Source organism: Lagenorhynchus albirostris, chromosome 9, assembly GCF_949774975.1.
Source record: "Lagenorhynchus albirostris chromosome 9, mLagAlb1.1, whole genome shotgun sequence".
NCBI classification, from domain to species: domain Eukaryota; kingdom Metazoa; phylum Chordata; class Mammalia; order Artiodactyla; family Delphinidae; genus Lagenorhynchus; species Lagenorhynchus albirostris.
Genome location: NC_083103.1, coordinates 48,229,671 through 48,257,630, shown reverse-complemented (window position 1 = coordinate 48,257,630; position 27,960 = coordinate 48,229,671). Strand labels below are relative to the sequence as shown.

At 52.7% G+C, this 27,960-nt stretch overlaps 1 protein-coding gene across 2 annotated transcripts; it reads right to left on the bottom strand.

Annotated features, from left to right (window-relative positions):
- Positions 1-1,521: 1,521 nt before the first annotated feature.
- On the bottom strand, positions 1,522-27,935 carry TRIM3 (tripartite motif containing 3). Of its 2 annotated transcripts, none has more exons than XM_060159795.1 (12): positions 26,020-27,935; positions 17,491-17,656; positions 11,769-12,000; positions 11,394-11,545; positions 10,987-11,167; positions 9,973-10,705; positions 9,764-9,867; positions 3,774-3,941; positions 3,416-3,584; positions 3,091-3,161; positions 1,946-2,086; positions 1,522-1,823 (listed from the first exon to the last, which is right to left on the bottom strand). In XM_060159795.1, the coding sequence occupies exons 2-12, from the start codon at positions 17,619-17,621 to the stop codon at positions 1,671-1,673; spliced, it is 2,235 nt and encodes a 744-aa protein (XP_060015778.1). In that variant the 5' UTR covers positions 17,622-17,656; positions 26,020-27,935; the 3' UTR covers positions 1,522-1,670. The 2 variants fall into 2 exon arrangements, with proteins under 2 accessions (XP_060015778.1, XP_060015777.1); XM_060159794.1 differs by lacking the exon at positions 26,020-27,935 and adding an exon at positions 25,684-25,815.
- Between the last annotated feature and the right edge of the window lie 25 nt (positions 27,936-27,960).

The window sequence follows — 27,960 nt, the reverse complement described above, 5'->3', positions numbered from 1 at the left end:
TCTACTTCTGGGCCCAAGGTCTGAATTGGAAATAAAATGCCCACTGTGATCAGATCTAGGAAAAAGTGAGTGACCGCCCCCCCCCCACACCACCCCCCGCCCTGGCTTGAGATGACTTCTGCATGGCTTAGGCTGGTACTGGGTGACTGACGATTGAGCACACCATCTCTGCTGGCCAGGGCATGGGCTCAGGCAATCCTACTCCTAATTGGCGCCAGGCCCTGTAACACTTGCCTTAGAGCCTTCAGGGAGTTCATCTGTCCCTCCACCTGCTTACCAGGTCCCAACCAGTGGGGCCAAAAAGCACCAGGAAGGTGAACACACCATGTGGTCCACACGGTGTCCCTTCAATCTCTGCAAAGCCCCTATGGTCTTCCACAGGTCCATGGACAGACCCTCCCACCCTAGCCCTGGGAATCATGCTACACCAGGACGAAGTCTTGAGCTTCCCCATGACCTCTTATAACCAACCTTCCCAGATCCATCACTCCCCAGATATTGTTGAGTGCCTTCTCTGCCAGTTACCATGCTAGGTGCAAGGGGCGTAAGAATGAGTAAGGTGCTATAACTTACCAGTTAGGAGTATGACACCTACAGATTCAAGACTGGGCTCTGCTCTTACTCAGCAATGAAGAGCAGCTTCAGCCTTTTGTAGACAGGGAGAATCACAGTCCCTACCTCCCAAATCACAGAGAGCTAGTGGTAATCATCTCTGGAACTGCAGCCAAACCCTGGCAGAACAGAGCTCAGGAGGGGATGCTAGGACCCTTGTTCCACTGTGGGGAAAGGGCAGCAGTCTTGGCACGAACAGCAGGAGGGGGAAGCAGAGCTCCGAGCCTCCAGGACTGAGTTCTAAAATCGGCCACGGAGCCTCCCACTGCCAGCTTCCACCTGGGCTCGTCCCAGGTCCCTAACCCAGGCCTGCGTTTCAAGGATTGCTGTCATCCCTCCAACTGTTCTCCCTACAGCTGCTGGCTGTGTTCTAGGCCAGGGTCATTTCTCAGCCCCAGAGCAGATAGCCAAAGGACTTACTATTTCTGCAGGAGACGTGGGTCTGGGGACAGGCATTCAGAGGTGGCTGAGCCCCAGGCGTTCCCCCTCTCTGCTCTCCTCTCCTGAAGCTTCAAAACATCAGGGCACATTTGGGAATCGGGGTCCCCTTCCCAGCTGCCTGCCCACCTTTTTGTCAAGAGGTAGTTGCACCCTCCCCTCCCCTCCCAGCCCCGGCCCACAAGAAAGCAACAAAACCATCGTGGTGAACACATCTATTTAATGTGAGGGGTGGGTACTGCTGTCTCTGTCAGTGTGTATGGGCTGGTAGGGAGACAACCAGAGGGACTTCTGCCCTGGAGTAAGAGGCTGCTCTGGCCCCAGGCTGGGGGGGTGGGGAGCAGACCGAGGGATGGGGTGATGTGTAAGGAGGGGAGGGGAGGGTGAAGCTCTGCACACATCCTTGGGACCATGGTCCAGGCCCACCCAGTCACCAAAGCAAGAACCGAATAAATAAAGTGCAACCGTGGGGTTGGGAAGGGGGAGAGGGAGGGCACCGGGCGCACCCGCGCCCGCAGCCCACATTCAGTGCTGCCAGGTCTGGCCCACCTCCTGGCCAGACCATCTTGTCCAATCACCCCTATGTCCGTCCCTCCAAGAGCCAGGCAGGTCCCGTGCAGCTACTGGAGGTAGCGATAGGCCTTAAAGCAGTGGTTGCCCGCGTCGGCCACCACCACGTGGCCATCCGAGGTCAGTGCCAGGCCCTGCGGGCCATACAGTGGCTCTGCAGATGTGTTGATATAGGACAGGAAGGAGCCAGAGCTGTCGAATACCTGAGGGACGAGCAGAGATTGGAGGGAGCCGTGAGATCAGGCAGATGAGTGGCATTTGGGGAGAGGGTGCCTGGGGCCCAGCGGGAAACCTCACCCTGGTGCCATCCCCGGGCCTTCCTCACCTGGATGCGGCTGTTGCCCCAGTCAGCCACGATGATGTTTCCATTGGAGTCCACGGCTACTCCCGTGGGGGCATTGAACTGCCCATTGCCCTCGCCGTGGGAGCCGAACTTGAAGAGGAACTCTCCGTCGGCACTGTACACCTGGCAGGGGAAAGGGCTGGGGACTGGGGACCCGGCCTCAGGCAGAAGGCGGGGCCTTGGAGGAGGATGGGGTGAAGCCCCAGGGCTGAGGACCCCCAGATCTGCAGCTATAAACCAGTTCTTCTTCCCAGGCTTCACGTCCATGCATGCCACTGCCTACTGGACAACTCCAGCTGATGTCCCTTGGGCAGCTTATCTTCCCTGGAAAAGTCCTTCCCATCTTTCTCCTTCCCAGTGACTGGCAACACCCAGGTAGCCATGAGTCATTCTCGACTCCACCTTCTCCTCTGTTCGACTGCCAATGAATTACCACAACCCGCTGATTGTATCGCAAATCTGTACCCTATGCATATATCGCCACTGCAATGGTCCTCAGCTAGATTACTGTAGAAGACTGATCTTCCTGCCTCTAGTCTCGCCTCAGCCAGAGCGATCTTTCTAAGACACACAGGACTGCATCACCCTCCTGCCTGCAATCATTCAGTGACTCCCCATAGCTCTTAGGAAGAGAGCAAGCCCCTTGAGGGAATGAGCAAGCCTCATTCTCACCTGGCGCCACTCCCCGCTTCAAACCTCATCTGAACTACTTGTAGTTTCTTGACTACATGGTATGAGTTCCCACCTCCTTGGCTTCTCCTGTCCCCCTACCTTCTGGTGAGTTCCCACCTGTATCAAATGCTCCTGCTACCCCCCCCCCACCTCACTCAGTTTCCCTGCACTCTCCTAGCACAGAATGCATCACATCACACTGTAATATCCTGGTACTTTCTTCTCTTCCCCACTAGACCATAACCAATAAGATAGGGAATGTATTTGCTTTATTCATCACTGTATTCCCAGCTTCTAGCATAGTGCCTGGGACAACGCGGCCACGCCATAAATGTTAATTGTTCAAATGAATGATCTCAAGGGGGAGAAAAGGGAGGTAGGTGAGGGAGAGAGGAGTCTTGTGCAAGAGGAAAGGATGATGGAACTGTGGTCATAGAGCGAGGGAGAACACTGACCTTCACTGAATGGTTATGGAAATCCGTCACTACAATCTCATTCTTGTTGTTCACAGCCACAAAATGGGGCCCTGAAAATACAAAGTGGGCTCTCTGGCAGTAAGCCAGGATACTGAGTGGGATGGGGGAGAACATCTGGGATGACAAAGCTGTGGTGTGAGGAGAGGGGTGGGGTCTCTGGGATGATGGTGCTAGGGTATAGTGAAGGGATGGGGTCCCCTAGGGTCAAAATATAGGAGGAGGGGGTCTGTAGAGCTGGGACATCCAGGGGAGTTCTCTGGGACTGGGGTATCAGAGACTAGGTCTCTAAGTTCTTTCCCAATACCTGCAAAGTGGCGGTCGGTGGCCCCGCGGCCCCCAAAACGGCCAACCAGCTTGCCATTGGGCTGGAAGGTAAAGACGCAGCAGGACTTGTTGTCGACCACAATGATATGCCCGTTCCGGTCTACAGCCACTCCCTTGGGGCCCATGAGGCGGCCAGCTCCAAGCTTGGTCTGGAGGAAGGGGATATCCGTTAGGGGCTTTATCCCGCCCCGTGGGGAGAGTAGACCCAGCCTGGCACCAAAGCAGAACCTCAGGCTGAGGATGGATCGAGCAGTCCAGGCCCTGACCACCAGAAGGCACTAGAATGGTCATCTCAGCTGGCCACCAAGGGTGCAGAGTAGAGACAGCAGGCCTCTCACCTTGAACTTGCCCTCAGGGGAGAAGATGCTGACCCAACGGTTGTCATAGTCTGCCACGATAATGTCTCCATTGGTGTCCACGGCCACACCTGTGGGACGCTGCAGCTGCCCAGGCGAGCGTCCTCGGACCCCAAAGCGGAACTTGAACTGGCCTTCATTGGAGAAAACCTGGAGCAGAGGAGCAAGGGAGGGAGGGGGCAGGAGGGGAGAGACTGTGGTCACAGAGGGGAGGGAGCAGGACCCTGAGGGAGGAGACCCACCCCCATTCATTCAGCACTCAACAAGCACTTTCTGACACCCTGCCGTGGGTAGAATCAGACGTTGCCAGCGCAGACCTTAGGGGACAGGCAGCAGAGGTGTGAATGGGACTGTGAGAATGTGAAAGGGGTGAGAGGTGGTCCAAGAGCAGGGCCAATCTGAGCTAAAAGCCTAATAAGGACGCCAAGAGCTGAACCAAAGTTGGCGAGTAAAGGAGGAGGAAGAAAGGTGTTTAAGCAGAGTCAGCAGTACGTAGAAGGCACAGAGTCCAACAGCGGTGCTGCTTGAACTCAGTATGGGCACTACTTGCCTAGTGTGGATGGAGGGCAGTGGGCACTCCCGTGAAGAACAGAAGGAGTAAGGTTTTATTCTGGGTATGATGAGAATTCACTGAAAATTTCTGGGCAGGAAAGTGACAAGAGGAGATCTGACTTTGTAATATAATAAGAAATATATTTGAAGGACTTCCCTGGTGGCACAGTGGTTGAGAATCTGCCCGCCAACACAGGGGACACGGGTTCGAGCCCTGGTCCGGTGAGATCCTACCTGCCGCGGAGCAACTAAGCCCGTGTGTCACAACTACTGAAGCCCGCGCACCTAGAGCCCCTGCTCCACAAGAGAAGCCACCACAATGAGAAGCCCGTGCACCACAACAAAGAGTAACCCCCGCTGCCGCAACTAGAGAAAGCCCGCGCGCAGCAACGAACCCAAGGCAGCCAAAAATAAACAAATAAATAAATTTGGGGAAAAAAAAAAAGAAATATGTTCGGCCTTTGTCCCCAGTGCCTGGCACAGAGCTCCTCAAACCCTTAAAATTTCCTGATCAATAAGTGTCTTTTGTCATTCATAAGGAGTCTCTTTTGAGTTTATGCTAATGAGGTGACTTAGGGTGTGGGGGGGCTAGATAGCTTCAGGATGGGGCTGGTCACCAGAAAGACCATCTGATTAAAGGGTCGGAACTTTCAGCTCTACCCACCAACCTCTGGGAAGGAGAAGGGGTGGGGAGCACAGATTAAGCTTTATAAAAATTCTTGAACAAGAAGATATGATGAGCTTCCGGGTTGGTGCCAGGAGGGTGTGTACCCCAGTTCCACAGGAACCAAAACTCCTTATACTAGGGACTCTTCCAGACCTCACCCTATGTATCTCTTACCTGGCTGTTCATCTGTATCTTTTATAATATCTGTTATAGTAAACTGATAAACGTAATTAAATGTTTGTCTGAGTTCTGTGAGCTGCTCTAGCTAATTAATTGAACACAGGAGTGGGTTGTGGGAACTTCCACTTTATAGCTGGTTGGTCAGACTACAGGCGACAAACTGAACTTTCGATTAGCATCTGAAGTAGGGGCAGTCTTATGGGACTGAGCCTTCAACCTGTGGGATGTGATGCCATCTCCAGGTAGATCATGTCGGAATTGAGTTGAATTTAAAGGATCCCTGGGGCTTCCCTGGTGGCGCAGTGGTTGGGAATCCGCCTGCCAACGCAGGGGACATGGGTTCGGGCCCTGGTCCGGGAGGATCCCACATGCCGCGGAGCAACTAAGCCCGTGAGCCACAACTACTGAGCCCATGTGCCACAACTACTGAAGCCCGTGTGCCACAATTACTGAGCCTGTAAAAAAAATAAAATAAAATAAAGGATCCCTGGTCAGTGTCCACTGAGAACTGGAGAACTGCTTGATGGTGTTGGAAAAAGCACATGGGAGCTTTTTCAGAAAGAGCACTCTGGCTGCAGGGAGGAGTCGAGACTGGAAGCTGGCTGGCCAGGCAGAGGTGCTGCAGTGGTCCAGGTGAGAACTGATGATGGCTTGGACCAGGGCACTTGCTGGAGGGAAGTAGATGGATCAAGAGACATACAGGAGGAAGACTCCACAGGACTTGGCAGCAGACAAGAAAGGGGTAGGTGAGGGTGGGGGAATGGACATGGATTAGCCCATCTAGGCTATGAGGCTGATAAGGTAATCTGGACAGAGGAGACCTTTCAACCTCTCACCCTCTTGTACTTCTTCCACCTTAGCAACATGCTCAGGTCTCACCATCCTAAAAGCACCTACGATTTTAATGCTCCTCTCCTCTATAGCTAAGCCTTCTTGCTTCTCCTTCACAGCCACAACATCACTCACTGCATAAGGCTCACACATTGCTTTGTTATAACTCTAGGGACACAAGATAAATCAGAGCCAGGAGCAGCCTTGGAGGACTCAAGTTATGGGCCTTGGCCTTGTTCTTTGATCCAGATGTTCTCCCTCCTGCGTGGATTGAGCCCCCCGCCCCTGTATCATCTCTATTTCTTAGGCCCGCAGGGCTGTTTGAACTGGTCTCACCAATGGACATCACTTCCTCCTGATGTGGACCTCCCATCATGCCCTTCCCTGGCTGATCAGAAGTGCCCCTGGCTTCTGCCCTGGTCCCCTGTGGTTGGACAGCACTTGGAGAAGGTAGGCGCCACGGGCTGAAGAGGTGCTGTGAGAGGGACGAAAAGGTACCACCAGCTGGGTAGTGAGGCAATGTGTCTGCCTCCTCCACTCCGAGCAGCTTAGTTTCTAGCTCAACACTGAGGCTTTAGGGGGTCTTCCTCTTCCCAACCTATCCTAACCTATCCCACCCATTACACCTGGCCAACTCCTACTCATCCTACAGTTCTCAGAATTTCCAGGTCATTTCTTCAGAGAAGGTTTTGTTTTGTTTTGTTTTTGCGGTACGCGGGCCTCTCACTGCTGTGGCCTCTCCCGTTGCGGAGCACAGGCTCCGGACGCGCAGGCTCAGCGGCCATGGCTCGCGGGCCTAGCCGCTCCGCGGCACGTGGGATCTTCCCGGACCGGGGCACGAACCCGTGTCCCCTGCATCGGCAGGTGGACCCTCAACCACTGCGCCACCGGGGAAGCCCCAGAGAAGGTTTTAATGATCAACTCCATCTCCTAAATCAATATACACACATAAAGTTAAGTCTCCGTGATATATGCTTTTTAGCTCTTTTCATAACGACTGTCACTCCTGTCACTAAATAACCGCTAAGTACCCTTGTCCCCCATCTAAGGACGTAAGCCCCAGGTGGGGCAGGGACTGTGTCTGTTTTGTTCGCTGCTGCATTTGCAGCACTGGAATAGCAACTGGCACACAGCAGACGTTCAACAAATGAATAAATCCGTCAGCTCCCTCCCAGACCAGAATCGCACACCTCCCCTCGGATGCCGCACAGCTATCTCAAACCCACCGCAGGCAAAAGTGAATTCATCAACTTATTCCCAGGCCCGCTCCCAAATGGCAACACCGCCTACTCAGGTCACCAAGCCCGGCGATTCTTGATCCCTCCCTCTCCCTGGATATCTGATGGCTCATCAAAACCTGCTATATTCGCTTCCTTATCTCTAGAATCTGCCAGTGCCCTAATGTGATGCTTAACATCTCTCTCTTTTGCCATGGTAGCCGTAAGCAACTTCAGGATCTGAGTCTACTTGGGGGAGAGGCCAAAACAAAATAAAACGAGCAAACCAGTGATTCTGGCAGAGAATGAAAAGTGCTATATGGCAAAAGGCTGAGGGAGCTTGGAGGAGAGTGTGATTAGCATTCTGCCTGAAGGAAATGAGGCTGTTTTCACAGAAGAGCTGATAAAATTTCTGGACTCACACCATTACACAAGGATGTAATATATCCAAATCAAATTCTTCATTCAGAATCACAAAATGTTTCTTCTTTTCTGTCAGCTGATGCTGATTCAGCACAAGGAGAGGATTTGCCTCAGCTGCCACCACAGCCGGGTCCAAAGGAGAAGTTCACGAGAGCCCCAATCCTCATGAACTGAGGGGGAGTCACAGTGCATCTGGGAGCCTGGCCCATAGTAGACCTGAGGACCCCAGAGTGAGAGAACCTCAGCTTTGGAATCGAGAGCCAGGCTCCTAGCAGCTATGAGGTTGCTGCATGGGTGGCAGCAGGGGCGAGGAGGACTGCTGTAGTAGAAGGAAGTGTTTGGAGGGGGAGGGGCTGCACTAGGCCCTCCCTCTTAAGTCCCCACCCTGAAACAACAGACACAGGCCCTAGTCAGGGAGACCAAGTGGCACGTCTTTCCGGGGATATGAGTACCCGTGTGTGTGCACCCCAGGGGAAGTTTCCCAAACCTCAACTTTTGTGCCAAAAAGCATCCTTGGCATAAGAAGGCGGAACGGAGCTGGAGGGTGGAGGCTGTGACGGAGCAGGGCCTCAGGGCCACCCCTACCCATCCAAACCCCTCCACTTCTCACCATCCAGCCTGGACCCAAACGCCTCCCTGCGTGGACCTGAGCTTCTCCTTTCCTCTGCTCTTAGGAACAAGGTGGGAATAAAGGCGGGCTAGACAGGCTTGGGAATATAGCCATGGAAGAGTTCCTGGCTCTTTCAGTCAGCTAGGTGGAAAGCGAGGGCCAGGAGGAGCTGACGCTGAGGTGACAGGCCTTTGACAGAGCTGCATCTGTGACGGGGGTACTCAGGCAGAGGGTCAGGAAGAAGTTTAAATGTACAGATGGGAAGTAAGGATCTTCAGGGAAAAGTTTTACTACCTGGCAAAACGTTTCCAAGAACTGAAAGCTTACAGTAGTTAGAAACAATCCTGTACAGAATAAAATCAAAATTCCACAGCTTCCTCTCCAAAACCATTTACAGCGTGACCTCAGCTACTCCACTTCTGATAGCAATCTCCCTCCAGCCACTTTGGGACCCTTCCAGTTCCCTGAACAACGCCCTATAGCACCTTCCCACCTCCTGGCTTTTGTCCCCACCTGGACAATGGTATTTTCAACAACAGCTAAGAGTCAGAAGGTTCACTTGGTGCCAGGCTCAGTACATGATGTCATTCAATGCTCCCAGCAACCCTCTGAGGTATTCTTTTCCTAATTTTACACATGAGTTAACCTAAGCTCAGGGAGGTCACACGACTTGTCAGTAAGTGGCAGCGCTAGGATTCAAGCCCAGGTGTCTGGTTTCAGAGCCTGAGCTGTGAACTGCTCTGCTGCGCCTACCATACTGGTGGCCGTCACTGGCTCTGCCTGTTCGTAGGCTCACTACAAGGAAAAGAGAAAACCGCATTTTCTGGCTTTATGGAGCTCAGAGTGCAGCAGAGGCTACGTCCATTCAAGTGGCAGGTGCTTTACTCAGGTGTGTGAGGCGCTGGGAGGGCCAGAGGCAGGACCACCTATGAGGATGCACTATAGTCTAGCCACTGGAAGGCCCCCCTTTTCACAAGTTATCCCCGTTTGACTGTCTAGTCAACTGGACGTTTGCAGAGACGGGCACAGACGACACGCATTCTGCATCCACACAGGCATGTTGGAAGATAGTGGGGAGCTGCAGAGACTGCATCCTGACCACTGTGGTGGGCAGAAAGTGAGCCAGCCAGGGACTCAGGTGGAGGCAGAGGGGAGGGAACAATGAGCCGGATCTTTGGGGTCCAGGAGCTGGTCTGGCCTGAGCCACAGCCTGGGAGGTAGAGGCTGCCAGCACAGTCAACCCCAGTGCCTAACTGTGAAGGTGCTGGTTACTGCTGTGGCCCTTGTGGAACGGATGGCGAGTGAGTGGGGGAGGGGTGGTGCTGTGACTCACGGCTCTTTAAGTAAAGGTACTATCTGTAGGGTTTCACCCTTCAGGAGGCGACCTGTATACTTAGTTGGGTTTTTGTTTCTTTGTTTTATTTTTGTTTTGTTGTTGTTTTACTAGGCTGTAGCTTGAGAACTTCTATGTTGGTGTTAGGGGAGAGCTTACCTGGATACATTGGTTGTTGCTGTCTGCTACCACTATGCGGCCGCTGCTGGCTGCGGACACACCCTGTAAATTGGTGAATTCACCCTTCTCCCTTCCACGACTGCCTGTGGGGAAGAAAGGGGATGAAAGCAAAAAATTCACACTGAGGTCATTTTGACTCTCTGGCCCCGCCTCATCGCCCCTCTGCCTCCGCCCAAGGCTCTCTGTACCAACGCGGAAGACGAGCTCGTCCTCAATGGGGTTGTCCTTCCGTTTGCCGCCGGTGCTGTACATGGAGCTGGGCCTACGCACCGCCTTCTGGCGCACGTGGCTGCCCGGGCCGCCAGGGGACTTGACGCGGCGCTTGACGTCGTCCGGGGAAGGTGGCAGGTCCCCAGGACGCAGGGCCCTCACGCGGAAGGGGCTGCCGCGCACCGGCTGTCCATAGAGCAGCACCGAGAGGAGCAGCTCGCCTTCGGAGCGCGCCGTGTACACCAGCTCGTACGTGCCGTTCTTGTGGTCCACCACGGGCACCGGCAGGCGTGTGCCGTCGGGGCCTGTGATCTCCGCGCGCAGCTCGGCGCTGCCTGTGCGCACCAGCCGCCCATCCTTGTCTTTGGTAGTGACAGTGAGAGAGGCGGGCTGGCCCACCAGCGCCTGGCGCAGGCCCTCGCCAGTGGCCACCGTCTCGTGTGCAGTGGCGCTCGTAGTGAGCAGCGCACCCAGATTGAGCACCGATCGCCGCAGCCCATCGACCTCGAGGACCAGTTCCAGCTGCGCGTTCTCGTGGGGCCGCTCCGGGAAGGCCTGTGCTGCCAACGCCGCCAGCCGCTCTCGCATGTGCTTGCGCACGAGCAACACCTCCGGGGCCGAGCCCAGGCGCAGTGCCTGCTCAGCGAAGCTGCAGCTACTGCCGATGTGTTCCTGCCCCTGGCGCAGTGTGTCTAACTGGGTCTGCAACACCTGAGGAGGGGTCAGGGGAGGGTTGGGTAAGCAGGCTTGTGGAGGGGAAGGTGAGGGGAGTGTCTCTGTGATCTCTGATGAACTTGTACTATGGCATGAAGGGAATACAAGAGGGTGAGTGTGGACGAGGGACACAGATGCCCGCAGTACCTACTGGCCACGCCAGAAGGGGGCAAGTATAGACTAGGGGAAGGGGTGCGCGCGTGTGGGGAGCAGGGGACGCATGGAGGCGACAGGCCATCTCATGATGGACGGTGGTGGGAAAGGGTGAGCGGACACACCTTCTGCTTGGCTCCACAAATGGCCTCCAGGTCGCTGACCAGGGCCTGCTTGCGCTGCTGCAGCGCTTGCTCCAGGTCCTCGAAGGCTGCGCTGATCTGGGCCAGGGCCTCTGCCTTGCGCTCCTGCAGCTGCTGGTTGATGCCCCCCACTAAGGCGATGGCAGCGGACAGCTGTGGTAGTCTGGGGAGGGGAAACAGCTCATACCAGGGCTGCTTGAGGATGCCCTCACGAAACTGTCCCTTCGCCCTGGAGACCCTACTGCCGCCCTCCAGGATTTCCGCTCCCTGAGACCCCCCCTACCCTCCCTAAGAATTTTATCTCCACCCTCCCGAAGGTCCCTCCTCTGCCCCCGCTGAGACACCATCCCAGACGGCCCCACCAGCCCGGGCTCCCGCCGGGCGCCTACCGGCCGCGCACCGCCTCGAGCTGGCGCTGCAGGGCTGCCTTGTGCTGCTCCACCACGTCGCGCAGCAGCACGGTGCCGTGCTCCCGATGCTCGCCGGCGCGGCACTCGCCGCACATGGCCGTCTCACAGGCCTCACAGTAAAACTCCATCGTCTGGCGGCGCAAGGACTCCCATCAGGCAACGACTAGACACCACGCTTCTCTGTCCCCTGCCCTCCCCCACCCCACCTGCCTTCCTTGCCTCTCACCTCCAGGTGCACCCCCGCTACCTGGACCACTTAGAATACCCTCTGACCCGCAGCCACTCGGCCCCTCCCCCGACCTCTCCTCCCCCTCCACCCCAAGTCCTGGCCTCACTGGGCCTGCTTGGGCCCACCTTGCCTTCATGGTTGGGGCAGGAGAGGGGGCGGCCAGCCACTGCGCTGAGGGGGTGGGGGTCCTCGGGGTCGTGGGCCCCATCAGGTGCTTGCTGCATGGCCTCCATGAGGCTGCTGATGAAGAAGTTGTTCTGCAGCGCAGAGACGCCCTGCTCAGGGAGGATGGACGTCTGCCGACACACTGGACAGGACAGCGTCAGGCTCTGGGCAGGGATGTAGTTCTGGAGGCATCTGGCCGGGGAGGAGGGGGAGTCAAAGGGATGAAGCGGCAGGGCGGTGTCAGTGCACCCCTCCTGTCACCTGCCATGGGCGCCAGTCCTTGTGCTCACAGCTGTGCTTCATTCATTTAGAAACCTCTCTGGCCAGCACACGCATCTTGTCCTAACAGCAGGGGTAAAAGGCCTCACCTCTCACAACTGAGTGGCAACACATCCCTGACGTCTCTCAGAGGATCAGACATACACGCATTCCTCACGGTGTGCACAGACACAAGTTCACCTTTCACAGGTGTTTACAAACCCTTCTCACAGAAAATGTGTGACTACCTACCCCCGCACCATTAACTCATTAAACATTTACTGACTACCTGCTCTTGCCAAATTTATGCCAAGCTCTGGGGATACAAAGATAAAGCACAGTGCCTACCTCTAAAATACTCCCCGCTTGTACAGAAAAAAAGTAACAAAATTAGAGTTTGTAGAAGTAAACAGTGTGATGATTAAAGGCATGGGTCCTGGAGCTAGGCTGCCTCGGTTCAATTCCCAGGTCAGTCAACTATTATACTGTATGACCCCTGACAAGTTACTTAACTTTTATGAGCCAAGGATCTCTCCTTGGTAAGATGGAGACAGTACAGTCTTCACAAGGTGTGGAGAATTAAATGTAAAGTGCTGACATGCCTGACTCACGGAAAGTACGATATATTGTAGTATTACAATACTATTATAATACTAATTATAGCCTTTAGTATTACCTGTCATTAATATAAGGAACACAGAAGATGCAGTGATAAGGAAATGCACAGAAGGGGCCTCTGGTAGTAGAGAGGGTAGCCAGAAAAGGCTGAAGAGGAGGTGACGTAAGCAAAATCTTCCTGGACAAATAATTGTTTTTTTTGTTTGTTTGTTTGTTTTGCGGTACGCGGGCCTCTCACTGTTGTGGCCTCTCCCGTTGCGGAGCACAGGTTCCGGACGCGCAGGCTCAGCGGCCATGACTCACGGGCCCAGCCGCTCCGCGGCATGTGGGACCCTCCCGGACTGGGGCACGAACCTGTGTCCCCTGCATCGGCAGGCGGACTCTCAACCACTGCGCCACCAGGGAAGCCCAATAAATAATTGTTAGTCTGACCAAGAAAGGTGCAGGGAGAGGAGGAAGGGTGTTCCAGATATAGAAGGTGGCCAGAAACAGCATGTATGAGTAGGGAATTATAAGCAGTTCAAGGTGGCTGGAGAGGACACCCAAGGCAAGGAATGGTAAGGGAAGTGTGGAGAGAGAGGCGTGGGCCAGTTCATGGAGGGCTCCTGGGTCACGTCAAGGAGCTTAGACGTTATCTCAACAGCACGAGCAAGCTGCAGGAGCATGGTACAGCCAGCTTTCCATTTGATCTGCCTCTGTGTGGAGGGTGAATGTGAACATGATGAGACGGCAGACAAGGGGCAGGAGCACCGTCCTCCTCAGCACCCAGCTACCATTCATTAAGCACGATGCGGCAGGCTGTGCTTTGCACTTGGTGTTTGTTAATGGACTCAGAAAGGGTAAGTGGCCCACAGTCACAAAGCTAGTAAGCACGAGAGCCAGATCCGAGGCGAAGCACGTGCTTAGCCAAGGTGCTCTTGTAATAGTCCAGGCACGAGGTGAGGAAGCCCTGCATTTAGGCAACAGCAATGCAGATGGAGGTGGACCAAATTTGAGAAGTATTTAAGAAGTGCAGCCAGTGGGCAGTGTTGTCTGATTAGATATGGGGAGGGAGAGATGAGTCTCAGTTGACTCCCAGATTCCTAGCTTAGATGACTGAGTGACATTCACCACGATGAGAAACACAGAAAGAGGACTGGTTTATAGGGAAGTTCAGCCTTGCCCTGGTTGAGTTTACTGTAACGGTGGGACATCCAGGCAGAGGGGATCGGTAGACAGCTGGGGAGAAGGCAGGTTAGACATAAAGACAGGGAGGCCATCAACATTTAGATGCAGCCATGGGAGACGATATGATCACCAAGAAGGGGATTACAGTGCCAAGAGCAGGACAGAGCACCCAGCAAATACTGAAAGAGGAGAGCAAAGAGGAACGGGCAGAGAGGTAGGAGGAGAGAGAGTGTCAGGGCAGCAAAGTGAGTAGTGCAATTTCAGAAGCAGGGAATGAGTGGTCATCCATGTCAAAAGCAGCTGAGGAGTCAGGGAAGCTAAGGACTGGAAAATGCCCATGGAAACTGGCAACTGTAAGAGTACTTTTGTCTGTAAGGAAAACAGTGAGTGGAGGGAGGGGTAGAGGAAGGAAGGCTTGACTCTTGCCAGTTGAAGAGTGAATGGGAGGTTGGAAGTTTGAGTAAAAAGTAGGTTGATGGGTTAGATGGCAGCTGGGAGGGACAGAGGGACAAAGGAGGGTTCTTATCTGTTGGTAACGGGAGGCTTGAGCACGTTTCTAAGTTGAGGAGCCAGTAGAGAAGGAGGGAGGGAAGACACTAGAAGACATGGGACGAGGTCTGGGGATGGGAGAGTGGCTCAGGCTGGCTTGAAGAGAAGGAGTGGACCCCATCCTCTGGATGGAGGGAGGGGAAAATGAGGTGGATGCACTTGAGCACAGGGGGCAAAATTAGAGAGAGGATGCCCAACTTGCCTCCGGCAAGGTCAGCTGCTGAAAGCGAAGGAGTGGGGTGGTGGTGGGAATCCAGGGGGACAGGGAGGCTGGGATCAGTCACTGAACGGAGCGGGAGAGGAATCTTACTAGAAACAGACTGACGGCGGCTGTGTTTGGAGACCACAAATTTGTGGAGGGAAGATTTACCTGTTGCAAAGTTTCCCATATCCTCAATCTCTTCTCTTAACGTTCTCTACACTTCTTGATCTGAATTAATTAATTTTTCTTTATTTAACAAACACTATGTGCCAGGCACAATGCTAAGTGCTTCACAAATATTAACTTATTTGTGACCTAGATTCCCCTTCAGTCTTCTCGAGTTGAGAGTGTTTTTTGTCTCATACTCCACATTCCTCAGGACCAGAAGGTGGGGTTGAGTCCTCCCCACCCCCAACTGGAACATTTCTAAATTCTTCTCCTCCAGCTCCTTGGAAGCTCAGGCCTGTCTACAACACCCCTCCCTGATGTTGTCTCCACTGACTCAATGGTTGCTTCCCCATTGGCCGACGTCTTTCTTCTGGCTCACTCTCTTCTGTTACCCTCCCTCCCACCCCAACACACACACACTCCTGCCATCATTCTCGGTGGCTCTGACATCCACAGGGTGACCCACCCACCATAAAGATTTCTTAGTTCCTAAGCTTCCTCTCAGCCCCTCCCCCCGTGATCTTTTCCTCCAGTTCACCTCAGCTATCCACTCCCATGCTCCCAGCACTACCTATGTCTCATCACCCATCACGGCATCAACTATGAAATCTGCATTTCAACCATTCTACTCAGTTCCCCTGTAATTCTCTCCCCGGCTTTGCTGAATCTGGAGTTTACCCTGAATACCTTTGAACTCATCAAGATCTCCGTCCTGCGTGTCGCACATACCTGGCTTACGACTGCTTCCTAACTGGCTTCCTGTTTCCACTCTTGCTTCTCTAGAGTCCACTCTCCAAACGACAACCAGAATGAGCTTAAAAAAAATCTAATTTATGGAATTCCCTGGCAGTCCAGTTGTTAGGACTCCGTGCTCTCACTGCCGAGGGCTCGGGTTCGATCCCTGGATGGGGAACTAAAATCCCATAAGCCATGCGGCGCGGCCAAAAAACAAAAGTCTAATTTATGTCATTACTTCTCTGCTAAAAAAAAAAAATCCTCCGGTGGTTTCCCACTGCATATAGAACAAAATCCAAAACTTTCCTAAAACTGCCAAGCTCCCCCGTGAACTGTTCTGACTCTTTCGGACCTCACTTCATCCCACTTTCCTCCTCACTCAGTCACGCTGGCTTCTCCCCTGGTCTCTGAACATGCCCCACTCACTCCTTTCTTAAGGCCTTTGCATGGAACAGTGCGAAGATAATCCTGTTGCCTGGAACAATCTGTACATGTCTGTTTCCTTCTCATCCTCAGGTCTCAGGTCAAATGTCACCTCCTCGGGGAAGCCTTCCCTGATGACTCTACGTAGACTAGCCCCTGGCCCAACCGCCCGCACTTACTCCCTGTTTATTTCCTGGAAAACACTTAGCCCAAGCTGTGACTCTCCTGTCTGATTATTTGCTTGCCTACTGTCGGTCACCTCCCACTAGAGCATAAGTCTTTGAGAGCAGGGACCAAGGGATAAATGAATGAGTAGTATTAAGAGAGAAGGCTCTGCAGTTAAACCTGGATTCAGACCTCGACTATTTACTTGCCGCGGAGCCTCGGAAATGTCTCTTAATTACTTAATGACTCTGAACCCTAGTTTCCTCCTCTCTAAAATGGGGATAATAAAGTATCTGTTGTGAGGATCAAGTAAATCAATACGTGTAAATCCCTTAGCCAGTCCCTGGCAAATAGTAAGCAAGCAATACACGGTAGCTGTTGTTATAATTTCTCCGGCACGGATTTTCTCCAAGAGTGCTCAGTGATCTGGGTATAGGAGAAGGTATGGAGCTTTCCAATTACAGCTCAGATCCAGGATTGAGCTTCTGCCACGTGGGTTTAGAAAAGGACAAAGGTGTGTGGGAACTGTAGAGGCCTATGGTCCACCATGGGATTCAGGATGGGTAGGAAAGGAAGGGAGACCAGGAAGGAGATGGTGGCTGGGAGAAGACGGAGCAGTCAAGGGCATTGGACATCTACATCCAGTCAAAGCTGGTGTAGTGAGAGTGGGGTAATGGAAGCCAAGAGTGGGATACTGGAGTCTGTAACCACAGAAGAAGTGGTGTTATTCTGGGTGATGGCAAGATGCAGGGCGTCGTTGGGAGGGTGTCTGACAGAGGTGGCACGGACTACATTTATCTGTAGTCTGACTGTAAGATGATTTGATTACTATCTTTCTCCTTCACTATACTGTAAGCTCCTTAAGAGCAAGGATCATATCTGTTTTTGCTTATCACTGCTTGCCCAGTGCCTGGGACAGGTCTGGCACATAGTAGTTGCTCGATAAATAAATATTTGTTAAGTGAATGAATAACAGATAGAAGCCCAGAGGCTGGGAGGGGTTGCCTTTCATTCAGTGCCTCAGGACAACAGTGAGGACAGGCAGGGAGGACAGACCTAGTTTTGAACATCCTCCCACTGGTCAGAAAGTTCTGGTGCCAGAGCTGGTTGAGAGTCTCAGCTCTGCCTGATTTCTCTGGTGGTGTCGAAGGCTGCCTTGGGGTTTGGGCAGGGACAGAGGAGGCCCTGTTCTGGGCAGGGGCCACAGCCCAGTGTTAGGAACCTCTGGTCCTCTCACAGGTTCTTGCACCGAACCCTTACCTCCTGTAGGCTGGGGTTCATCTCCTCCCCTCCATGTGTGCACACACCTCCCTCACCTCTTACAGGTTTACACATGCCACTCCCTTCTCCGGGGGGCCTGCGAGGTCCTCATCCCTCCCCGGTACACACACCCTCACCTCTCACAGAAGGTGTGCAGGCAGGGCAGAACCTTGGGGCACCGGTACCGATCCAGGCAGATGCTGCACACCAGGAACTGCTTGTCCATTGGCTGGACCTCTGGGCCAGGGCTGTCCTCCCTCTTCGCCATGGTGCCCGCGGATGGCACCTGCCACTCACACCAGCCTGTGTACGGAAAGACGGTCAGCACCAGGGAAGCCAGCAAACCCTCTCCCCACCTGATCCCCTGCAGAGCACTAGCCCCATCTCTTCTCTGCCAGGGACCGAGCAGGGTGAAGAACATGGACTGAGTACCCTCCGGGCCTGCTGCCCTGGTTAAAAGCACAGGCGTCAGGTTAGATTGATTTAAACCCAGCTCAGCCTCTTACCAGCTATGTGACCTTGCACAATTCATATACCCTCTCTGAGCCTCAGTTTCCTAATTTGCAGTTATGGAAATAATAATCCCTACCTCAAATGGTTGTTTTGAGAATTTGCGATAGTGTATGTCAAGTGTGTGGTACGGGGATGCCCTTCACTGACACACCCACCTTTCATCTCCTCTGCCTCCCCCAAACCCTCCCCCGGGAGACTTTCCTGATGGAGTGTCTCTCCTCTGACCACCTGCAGCCCTTCTATCTATGCTCTGACCCACCTCCCAGCACAACTGCCCGGGATCACATTCTTTTCCACATCCAATCAGTATCCAGGTCTCGTGGATTCTGCCTCCCAAATACCTTATCCCCTTTTCTCCAATTGCACAGATACCACCCCAATTCAGGTGCCACCAATTCTCTCCAGCGATACAGCAACAGCCTCCTAACTGGTGTCCTTCTCCTCGCCTATGCCTTCTCATCCCTCTCCCTCACAGCCAGAAGGAGGCTTCTGAACACACATTCCACCTTATCACTAACTCCCTGTTTAAATTCTTTCAATGGTTCTCCATTGTCCAGAGGACAAAGTCCAAACTCCTTAAATTGGCCAACAAAGCTTAGCTTTGGCCCATACCTCCCTCTACCACCTCACGTCTCAGGATTCTATGAGTAGTCACACTGGTTTCTTTCTTTTCAGTTCCTGGAAAACTCCTTGTTCTCTTTTGCTTCTGGGCAGTCACACATTCTGTTCCCTCTGCCTGAGATCCTCTGCTCACCCCCACTTCGTCTGGCTAACTCTTGCTTATCTTTCAGGTCTGCACATAAATGTCACCTCCTCCAGAAGGCCTTCCCTGATTTCCTGAAGTCTGGTGAGGTGCTCCACCTTTATGTCACTCTGCACCTTGTCTTTCCTCCATCCTGGCCCTTATACACTATACTGTAATTTTCTTGTTATTTCTCTGCTTTTTCCAGAGTTCTTGAGGAGAGGCATTATATTTTATTTCTTTTTTATTCCTAGCACTTAGCACAGAGCCTGACATAAAGATTGGTCTATATTTATTGAATTAATTCAGTAATTCAACAAATATTTATTAAGTGCCTACTTCGTACAGGTGCTGGGGATAGAGTGATAAACAGAACAGATATGGTCACTGTCCTTGTGGTGGGGAGGTAGTGAAAAGTAAATACATGAATAAATATATAATTACAGATTGGGAGAGGGGAGTGTTATACAGAAGAAAAGGATGCTATGAGAAAGAATGCTTTTTTGATTGGGTGATTGGGGAAGGCCTTTCCAAGCAGGTAACTTTTAAGTAGAGCTTTGAGGGCTAGAAGGAAAATAGTAGGGATGAGGGTGTGGGCATCAGAGAGTGAGGGAGGGAAATCATTCTAGGCTGAAGGAACAGCATGAAGGAAAGTCCTTAGGCAGAAACTCACTGAGAACCCAAAAGGGTTCATGTGGTCAGAGCAAAGGGAATGAAAGGCCACAGGGGAGTTTGGGAAGGTAGGCTGGAATGAGATCACAAAGGACCTTGATGTTAAGAATCTGGGTTCTATCCCAAATTGGGAGGGAAATGATGCAATTTACAAAAAATAAAAATCAATTAAAAAGCTACACTGGCAGCTATGAGGATTGAAGAGGAGCCAGGGTGGAAGCAGGGAGACCGCTTGGGAGGCTATCCCAGTTCTTCAGGTAGGCTGATGTTGGGTATTAGCAGAGCTATATGCAAAAAAGTGGACTGATGTGAGAAATAACCATGAGGTTGAGTCAAAAGGACACCAGGATGGACTGGATGTGGGAGGGGAAAGGAATGACAATAAGGCCTCCCAGGTTTCTCCCCTGAGGATGCTGGGCTATGCCTAGAGACAGTGAAAGCTAAGGAGCTGATTTGGGCCATTCCATTTTAACCATGAGACGTCTGAGAGGTGCCTGTGTGATACCCAGGTAGAGATGTCAAGTAAGAAATAGAATATAGGAGCTCCAGGGAGAGGTCTGGGCTGGTTTTTGACTTGGAAGCATTGGCATATTAATGACACAAGGCAATGATAATGGATGGGACCATCTAGGGATAGAGAGTGAAGAGTGAAGGAGAACTCAGAGAGATGGGAGGAAGACCAAGAATGTGTGGGGTCAAGGAAGTCAGGGGAGGAGGGGCATTCAAGAAAGAAGGAGCGGTGAAGTAAGATGAAGACTGGAGAGCGTCCACCAGATTTGGCTGTGGTGGAATGGGAGGGGCAGAAGTCAGGTCAGAGTGATGGAAAGATGAATGGAAATGAAGAAAGTAACACAGCAGTTGTAGACAATTCAGGAGAGAAATCTGGCCATGAAGGGAAGCAGAAAGAGAGCCAGACTACTTCAAAACAGGCAGTGACTGGGAGCAGGTCACCACTATCTGTGCCCAACTCGATGCACCATGGCCCTCTCTAAAAACAATGCGTGAATGAAGAATGAATGCAGTGGGGCCAGTCCAGAGTCCAGAGCTCTCTCCAGGTTTGCGGAGGGGCAGGAGAGGGGCTCAGCTGCATGTGCCTTATGTTTATGTGAGGGTGGGCATGGATAGGATAGGAAGGGCATCCCTGAATGTGGACAATGGGATTCTGAGGTTCTTTCTCCAGATGTGCAGGGTTCTGAACCTGGAGACTTAATACAAAGACAACAACATAGCAGGAGGAGGACAGCCCGAGGGTTGGCAGAGGGAGCAGGAGGCCGGAGCCAAGCTGAAGCTCTGTTTGGCGAAGGGGAGGGCTGAGAGGAAGAGTAGGAGTGGTCTACTGGGCCCTTCTGGGGCAGCTGGAAGTCAGGCTCCGCCTCTCTCCAAGCCCAAGGGGCTCTCCCAGCCTGTCACACAGGGGCGGTGATTGGGCAACATCCAAGCACGGACAGCTCCTCCCTCCCTTCCCCTTCCTGCTTCAGTTCCCCACCCAGACGTGCTGGGCATGCAGCCGCTGAGGTCACACCCCTGCCTAAATCACCAAGATTCCCTTCCTCTCCTGGGCTTTTACTCCCACCTCCCCCATCTCGCTGCTCCTCAGAGATCTGCCCCCGAGGTCCTATAGGCCATGGTTTAAATAGACTGTTTATCACAGCAGGTACTTGGAAGATCTTGAACTCAGAGCTGAGATTTCACCCTCCTTCCTCGGGCTGCCTACTGCCATCTCTGCATCCCTTATCCTTCCCATCTTTTAACTGAGGTTCTAAAGGCACTTCATTTCCTTTTTCAGCATTCATTCAACACCTCTGCTAGGCCTTGGGATACAGAGATAAATACTCGCAGCTCAGCCTTCATGGATTCCACAATCTAATAAATCAATTAATGTAGTGCAATACGGTGAGGGCTATGACAGGGAAGCACAGATTGCTGAGAGTCACCTAACCTAGATCTGGGGCGAGGGAAGGATGTACAGAGGCTGGAGGTCCAGAGAGTCCTCCTGAAGAAAGGGCCATTCAAGAGCTCCAGGATGGGTAAGAGTTAAAGAGAGAATGGTGCCTTCTGCATCAGGAGACTGAATCAAACACTGTGACAGGGGAGGACTAAGAAATGAGATGCAGTGGTAGGCAGGAGCTAGATCATACAAATCTTTGTTGGCCTTATGGAGGAGTTGAGACTTTACCCTTCCCTGCTAGGGGATTAAGGCTTTATCCAAAGAGCAAAGGAGCAGGGTGGGGAGCTGAAGAGGGTTTAAGTATAGAGTGAGAGAGCAAAAAGAGTAAATTTTTGACTGCACTGTGGGAAACAGTTGAGGGGTATCATGAGCAGAAAGTTAAGAGACTGCCATGATATCGTAGAGGAGAGATGATGGTGGCCTTGATTAGGGGAGTGGCTAAGGGGAGGTTGACAGAAGTGGATTTTATAGGGAGGAATCAATAGAACTTGGTGACCAGTTGGTTAGATATGAAGAGTAGAGGGAGAAGAAAGAATTAGAGATGATTCCTAGTTTTCTGGCTTGAAAACTCTGAAAGACAAGCAGTTTGGATGGGAGGGTGACAGGCTCAGTGTTTAGTAAGAGGAATCTGAGGTGCCTATGGGACATTTGAGAGGTCCAGCTGGCAGGTGGAAAGACAAGCTGGAGCCTAGGAAAGAGGTCTGGCCTGGAGATATGGATTTGGGAGTTGGTGTAGAGATGGTACCTGAAGGCATGGAAGTGGATGACATCACCCAGAGAGGGCATAAGATGAGAAAGAAGAGCCTGTGACTGTGCCCCAACGAACCTCAACATTTAAGGGACAGGCCCAGAAAGCAAAGCCTGAAAAGAGGGCTTCCCTGGTGGTGCAGTGGTTGAGAATCTGCCTGCTAATGCAGGGGACTCGGGTTCGAGCCCTGGTCTGGGAAGATTCCACATGCTGCGGAGCAACTAGGCCCGTGAGCCACAACTACTGAGCCTGCGTGTCTGGAGCCTGTGCTCCGCAACAAGAGAGGCCGCGATAGTGAGAGGCCCGCGCACCGTGATGAAGAGTGGCCCCCGCTTGCCACAACTACAGAAAGCCCTCGCACAGAAACGAAGACCCAACACAGCCAAAAATAAAAATAAATAAATTAAAAGAAGGCTCAACATTTAAAAAAAAAAAAAAGCCTGAAAAGAAATTGAAAAGGTGTGGCCAGAGAGGCAGGAGAATCAGGAAAGAGATATGAAAGCCAAGGGAGAAGAGAGCTTCACGAGTAAGAGAACAATCTTCATTGTGAAATGCTGCAAACAGTTCCCATGATCTAAAGCCCAAAAGAAGCTGGTATTAACCTCAGGGAGTGTGGTTTCTAAGGGCTGGAGGAAAGGAAGCCAGATCCAGGGGGCTGAAGAGGAAGTTGATTGTGAGCAAATGAGGACAGCCAGGGCTGATTCCACCTGATCTTTGACATCTGCAAAGGATGTGTTTCAAGGCTTTTCAGTTTCTCCAAATTCTCAAACAGCATCTAATTTCCTCCATGACTTCCTCGTACAACCTCATGAGAGTCCCAGTATACATGACTGACACAGCTGTGAGTGAAGGTAGGTGACCGAGGCATTGTTAAAAAGTGGATGCAAGAGGCCAGTTAGGCTCACTTGCTTCTGAAAATGACTCACTCCTGGTCACTAGCCTCCAAGTGTATTTGATCATTTGAGGCTTCAGTAAAATGACAAATGACTGCAGGCTACAGTCTTTGGGTTTTCTTTGAAACAGATGAAGCCTTGGAGGAGGTGAAGTCCTCAAAGCCAAGGAATCCTTGCAATAAGATTGGCAGGGAAGGAAAATGATGAAATCTGCAGTACCAACTCTCCCACCCACTACTGCCAGACTGAGTAAGTAGGTGAATGAACCATTCAATGAGCTGATAAACCTATCAAACAATCAAACTTCCTGGGCCCTCTGCACAAGGCCCTTAAAGTGGTTACTGGAGACACAATGCTGAAAACAGACACACTCCCTGTCCTTCACAAGTTCTCAGACTAGAGTGGGAAAAAGACATGGAAATATACAACTACCATGTGATAAGTGTCATGATATTGACATATTCAAACTGCTATGGCAGCAAAGAGGAGGAAGTACCCAACTCTGAAGGTGGTGGAGAATAAAGAAGACTTGCAGAGGAAGGCATATATGAGCCCGCTCTTGGGGGACAAATAGGAGTTTGATAGGTACACTGGGAAAACAGTGAGTAATGGAACAGAAGCATGAAAAATTAAGAAACACAGACCAGGTGGGCAAGAGAGCAAGACCCAAAAGGGCAGAGGCTGTACTTGATGCTATCACAACCCACTCGATGCGAGGTCTCCACTTGCCTCTCTGGCTGCTCCTTCACTGTCCATTCCTTATACGTCTAGCTCCTCAGGGCTTTGTTCTAGGGCCTCTTCTCCCCTCACTTTCATACTCTGTCTGGAAAATCTCACCATCTCCCATGGTTTCAGTTACCATCCACTTGCTAATGACTCCCAAAGCCTTATCTCCTGTGCAGAAAACTTCTTGAACCCACACCTGTATATCCAGCTGTACCTTGGACATCTGTACAGGGATGATGCTAGAGACTAGTCTAAAACTGAATTCACTTTCCCCTAACCTACTCATCTTGCTGTGTCTCTCATCTCAGTAAAAGCCACCACCATCCACCTAGCCACATCAGCCAGAATCCTGGGAGTCTTTTCAATTCCTCCTCTTCTTTCAACTTTCAGATATAAGGTATGACTATTATCCTTGCTTCTGCTCCTAAAATGTGTCTAGGTTAAAAGTCAGGAGATCCAGGAGTTAGTCCTGACTCTCACTAATTTCACCAATGCAAGGTAAGACTCTGGACTACTCCACCCCCTTACTTGCAAATTGGGGGAGGGTATCTTTTTCTTCCCCAAATCTGAGATTCCCAAGGTTTTCTGTCCAGCCAAAGGTCCCTACAGACTGTAATATGTGCCCATGATTAAATCCAATCTTGTACTACCTTGAGTATGATTGCTGGTTTCCACAGGAAGGCTAGGTGTGTTAGAGAGTGGCTGTAGTTGTCCCTACCTCCCTTCCAAAATAAATGTTTGCTGAGTTTAGGGCACCCATGACACTCCCCCTGGGCACCCCCTACCCTAGCCTAGCAAAATGGTTTTGCTCCATTTTTCTGAACACAGGCTGTACTATATCAACTATGGGCCTTTGCTCAAGCTCTTCTCTCAGCAAGAATGCCATTGTCCCCTAAGTGGCTGAGGCAGCACCTGGCACACAGAGGGTGCTCAGTATATGTTGGTGATAAGAGAGCCATGTTTAAATCACTGCAGTATCCTCTCACCAGACAGAGAGGCAAAATCAAAGGCAATAACAAGACAAGTGAACGAAGTTCCAAGGAAAACGACCTCCACTTATCATAAAGAAGCTTTCCCATAGCGGAAGTAGTAAGTGCTCTGTCACTGGAGGCATGCAACCCAAGAGAAGCAGGGCACCTGTCAGGCCTGCAGCTCTGATTCCAATTCTGCAGCAAGTCAGAACCCTGCTTAGGGGATGAATGGGCACTGATGAGGTGGACAGACAGGCAGGGAGAGACCTGTGGAAAGGACCTCTGCACCTGCTCCAACCTACCAGATCTCATCTTCCTACAGGGGCCAGTCCTGGGTTTTTGCTTTCCACATCGGAGACCCACACACCAGGAACAAGCCCAGGGCTGGCCTTTAGTGGACTGACCTCCCTGGGGTGCAGCCTGCCCCTCCAACCTGCAACCATCTGTCCCTGCAGGTTTGCAGCCCATGATCTGAAGCCAAGTCCAGAAGGGAGGAGGCCAGAACCAGGGAGGAGCCTGGGGTCCTCCAGGCGGGGCCCAGGCTGCAGGGGAAACAGAAGGGTCCTTTCCTACAAGAAACAGCCTCCGGATGCGGCTTCCTGTCCAGAGGCCAGTGCTAGAGGAGGAAAGGGTGTCCTCTATGCCCGCTGGTGGGCCTCTAGGTGCCCGAGGAGGGAGGGGGTAGCAAAGGGTGGAAGTGTCTGCACCAGGGAGAAAGGAACCCTCGGACAAGCTGGGCCACAAGATTCCAGAGTCCCACTCAGCAGCCCCACCCGCTCCCCCACCCCCCACCATCCTCGGCCGCAGCGTTCGACACCCTCCGCCAACATACACAAGCTCCCAAACCCCGCGCTCCTCCAAGGAAGCATCACCCATCCACCCGCGCCTCCCCCCTCAAACAGGGACCTCACGTGAGCAGCCACAGCCCGAAGAATCCCCCCACTGCTCTCACGGACAGGGACACGCCTCACGTGGACAGAGACAGGCACAGCTTTTGAAAAGCATCTATGCCCTCACCCACAGACACTCGGACAGACACACCGCCGCTCGCACCCGGACCGGGACCTGGGCAGACAGGGATACAAACGCACCCCTGGGGGCCGCCCGTCGCACTCACCGCGGCGAGGCAGGATGGGAGGGCCAAGACCCGGACTGCGGCCACTCCGAAGGGCCCGCGGCGCTGCTGCTGCCAGCGCCCGTCCGCCCGGCTCTGCCCGCGGCGCCGCCCCACGTCCCGCGCCTCCGCCTGTCCCCGCGCCGGCGCCGCCGCCGGACCCGCCGCACAGGCCGGAGGGAGGGGCCGGGGCGGGGCTGCGGACCAGCCGGGGGAGGGGGCGGCTCGGAGACCGAAGACCCACCCACGCCCCGCCCGCCGCCACGGAGGCCCCGCCCGCCCCAACCCCACCCGCACCGCTCCTCCAACTCTCCCGAAGCTCCTGCAGGAGCTGCCTACCCTGTCGGGCTGGGGAACCCTTGAGCAGGATCCCGGATCCCGGATCCTCGATCCCCGCCAGCTGCCTCTGGCTCCCGACGGCTCCAGGAAAGGGCAGCGCAGTGGGTCTCAGGGACTGGGCGGACGCTCCGTCACGAAAAGGCAGCTGGACAGCAGGGTGTTCGGACTCTGGGAGCCGGTAAGGGCTGTCTCCTGGAGGTGCCCTTCCAGGCTTTCCTGGGGGGGCTCCTATGGACTATGCTACTGTGGTCTCTGCTGAGCAGGGGGAGACAGGGATCGCCTGTGCCTCAGCACGGATCTCTGGGCGGCGGACGAGCCCCAGGGTAGAAGGGCAGTACGCAGAGCTCTGGGGAGAAGGGGCTGACGGGGTAGAAAGATGGGGGACTTAACTTGGCTCAAGGTGCCTGGCTCTCTCTCAGGAGCCCCCTCGCGAGGAAATTATGGTTCAGACCATCCAGCGACTCCCTTCCACCCTCCAAAGACCAGAGCAATTCTCAGAATCATCACCTTGTGGAAAAGCAGCCCCGGTGGAAAATAATAAAAAGTATAACAGTTAACAAGGACTGAGTGCTTATTATGTGCCAGACACATAACGAATCACTTTACATATATTATCTTCTTTAGTACACATAATCTTAATAGGTAGCTTCTTTTATTAGCCGTGTTTTGCAACGGAAATAACTGAGGGCCCTTGGCTCCCCAGACATTAACCCTGATCACTCAGGCAGAAAGTGCTGGAACCAGGGTTTGAGCTCTGCTTATAGGTCCTGCCTCCAGTCACTTGGAACCTCAGTACCTTTCATGTTGAAAAAGCCCCAGTGGCCCATAAAGTGAGGGGCCACCCCACTCTATAATGAAGCTCCAGTCAGATAACTGCACCCTTCCAGAGGTAGAGGAGAATGCTGAAAAAATCTGGAGCATTCCTTGGTCAAGGAGCATAGGGTGATGGTACCCGGTCCCTGAGTAAATCAAAGTGCTATTGGGGAGCTTTCTTGCATCACACAAGGTTCAGATTTGGGCTCAACACCGGGATGCAGCAGGGACCCTGGGAAGTGCCTTGACTTCTAATCTGCCTCAGTTCTGGCACCCAGCGCAGGTGCTGTGGTGCTTGTGAATGAGCTTCAGACAGGGTTCACCCTTGCTTTGGAATATGGGGCCAGGGCTAAGAGACTACTCAATATGAGGCAACTCCGGTCTGTATAACACTATTTGAAGCCTCACAAAGACTTCTTTCCTCAGTCCTAAACTCCCCTGTCGTCAAACGTCTGCTGATAAGGCTTCACAGCTCCTTTGAACAAAGGGCAAAAGTCCGTAAGCAGCCTGAAGAGGCTCAGCATGATCTACCACCTTACCTCTAGAGTCATCCTCTAGCCACTCCCCCTTCATTCTTCCCAAGCTGAATTCCTTCCTGTTCCTACTCAGGGCCTTCACGTATGTTGGCCTCTTTGCCCAAGATGCTCTTCCCCCTACTCTTTACCTGGCTATCCTCTAGTTACCCTCAGGTCTCAGCTTTCAAGTTGACATCCCCATCTCCACCTATCTAGGCTAGATGCCCCTCCTCTGTGCTCCCATAGCCCCCTGTACTTCTGTATCCTAGTACTTATCACTGTATTGTAGTTGCCTGGTTACTTGCCTCTATCCCCCACTAGGCTGTAAGCACTGTGGGCAGGGACCGTGTTTTATTCCCTGATGTTTCGCCAGGGTCTAGCGCAGTGCCTGGCAAATAAAAACACTCAGTAAATATTTGCTGTATGAATGATTGGATGATGGAGGTCAGTGGGCCCAACCCGCTCTGGGCCCTGTGTTTTAAGATCCATTGCTATCTTGGTGCTAGCCTAAAGGGCAAATAAAGCTTTGGCTCCTACTGGGGCTGGGGGAGGAGAGTAGGCCCTCAGATTGTTCCTGAAACCTGTGACTTCAGCTATCTGGCCCCAGCTCTCC

Coding starts and splice junctions, on each gene's coding strand:
- TRIM3 (XM_060159795.1), bottom strand. CDS start 17,621: ATGGCGAAGAGGGAGGACAGCCCTGGCCCAGAGGTCCAGCCAATGGAC. Junction 10,706..10,986: donor TTTGTGGAGCCAAGCAGAAG/GTGTGTCCGCTC, acceptor ACCCCTCCTCAG/GTGTTGCAGACCCAGTTAGA. Junction 3,585..3,773: donor CCCCTGAGGGCAAGTTCAAG/GTGAGAGGCCTG, acceptor CCCTTCCTCCAG/ACCAAGCTTGGAGCTGGCCG.